Consider the following 2,160-nt stretch of genomic DNA (forward strand, 5'->3'; position numbering starts at 1 on the left):
TATAGAAGGATATTCTAATTATATAAATTGAGCCTGGAACATCTTGTTATACCAGACCAGCAAGGGAGCTAGTAAAGACTAGATTCACACAAAAGGGCTTAGGGATCCACATGAAGAGTTATTTCAGGCTTCAATAAGGATAATTGCAATGGTTTGATGCCTGCCAAATATATTTAATTCCATGAGTTCATATGATATTTAAAAAACTAATAGGTCAACATGGAAGATGATAGAAAACATTTCTTTAAAAATGTTAGTGAGAAAGAGTCAATCACTTATCTTGGCTTTCCCAAACAAACTGGTATGACTGGATCACCAAATAGATGAAGGAAAGCATACCTCTGTGGTAGTATTCCAACTAAATGCTAAAAAGGAGCTGATACAATTAGAATGTCTCTGTGTTAAAGCCCTCGATACAGTAATGGCTCCTAACAACACCAAAAAAGAAACAACCAGACGTTATGTGCCTCCTTTTAGAATACAGTCTTGTCAAAGAGATCAAACATGAGTCTGATCAAGCCTGTGGATCCAGTTCCCGATTTGTAGGAAAAAAGTGCTTGCACTATACATTTATTTATCTGCAAAATCCAGACTAGAAGGAAGCAAAATCATGTAATAGGAATAGATACATATATTTGAGAAGGCATAAATCTAAACTCTAAAGAAAAAAATAATATAAGTAAAATTGGGCTGGGGTTGGAAGTAAAGTAAGAGTTGGGAGTAGAAGTACATCGATTTCTTCATGGCACATAGTTGGGAGTCAAAGCAGAAAGCATAACAAAGGAATTAGGATAAAATAACCTGACTTATTAATGGCGAATTAACTAACCTTTTAAAAGAAACTGACTTTCAGGATCACAAAGCAAAACAACTGTGTTTCATGTACTGATCATGTACTGATATATTAACTGAAAAAGCAAAATATGTACAATATATGTAGTTTGTGTTGAAGTATGTTTGAATTTTGACAGATTCCTGGAAAGTTACAACAAGACACTGGTAATAATGGTTACTTCCAGGGGGGTAATTGTTCAGTGACTGACTGATGAATGTATTTTTTGTATGTATGCTATATAGATTATCTCCTATCTTTATTTGGTCTGACTTTTCTAAGGCAAGAAGATCTAACTGTATACTATAGGAAATACACTGCTAGACATTCCCTTCTTATTTTTTTTTTTAAAGATTTTTGCTTTATGGTCAGACATTGTTAGAAATGAGAGGTTAAAAATTCCTCTAATTTTCACTTTAATTTACCACATTCTCTAAAAGGAACTTGATGTTGCCCTAGAAATCTTATGGTAAGGGATTGGTCTCTTGGTTTGTATTATACTGGTATGGAAGCAAGCCTTTATTTACCGTAATACTTGGGTTGAAGGACGCTTAAAGAGTTTGTTTAAGCTAAGCTCAAATTAGAGCATTGTCCAAGTACATTTTTACATGTTATATTTCTGTTACCTAAGGTTCCATGTAATTTCTAATTTTCGTGACAGGTAATTTTTCAAGAGCAGCTTTCACCAAAAAAATTGGGCTTCTTAAATGTGACAGAACTTGTTGGGGCTCTTAGTGACATTCTCCACGTTGAATTCAGGGAAGGAGAACAAGAATTAATAGTGTTCGATGCTGATATGAAGCCTCTACGACCTGGTGAGTTGAACCGTAGTATGACAAATACCTCATTTTTATTTGTCCCTATAAGGACAGAGAAATAGAAAGCATGGAGTAATTCTTAGCCATGAAATGTTTTATATAGTGACCTCCTTTCTGGTGGATTTGTTGTAATAAGGTTAATCTGTATTCATAAAAACCATCTGAGTTTTTAAAATTACTTTCTTCATTGTCCAGATTTCTGGATAATTCTGAAGGAAATAAACTTTCTAAAATGGTGATCTGATAGTTCAGTGCTTCTTAACTCAGGCTGTTCATCAAAAACTTTTTAGAAATACATGGAGATTCAGAATAAATTGGTATGTATTGGGCCCCAGCATCATATTTTTTTAAATAAACTTTTTATTTTGGGATAATTTTAGGTTTACAGAAAAGTTATAAAGGTAGTAGAGCATTCTCATATATCCTTCATCCAATTTCCTCTAATGTTAACGTCTTACATTACCACAATAACATTCGTCAAAACTAAGAAATTAACGTTGGAACATTACT

The 2,160-nt window shown here is 33.4% G+C and overlaps 1 protein-coding gene across 2 annotated transcripts in view; it reads left to right on the plus strand.

The window, feature by feature from the left end:
- Positions 1 to 2,160, plus strand: part of TDRD5 (tudor domain containing 5) — a 126,212-nt gene that overhangs the window by 51,377 nt on the left and 72,675 nt on the right. For both annotated transcript variants that reach the window (XM_012646531.1, XM_012646532.1), the window contains one exon: positions 1,494 to 1,647. In XM_012646531.1, the coding sequence (XP_012501985.1) occupies positions 1,494 to 1,647 (154 nt within the window). The remainder of the gene's footprint in view (positions 1 to 1,493; positions 1,648 to 2,160) is intronic.

Source organism: Propithecus coquereli, unplaced genomic scaffold (assembly GCF_000956105.1).
Source record: "Propithecus coquereli isolate 6110/MARCELLA unplaced genomic scaffold, Pcoq_1.0 Scaffold246, whole genome shotgun sequence".
Taxonomy (NCBI): domain Eukaryota; kingdom Metazoa; phylum Chordata; class Mammalia; order Primates; family Indriidae; genus Propithecus; species Propithecus coquereli.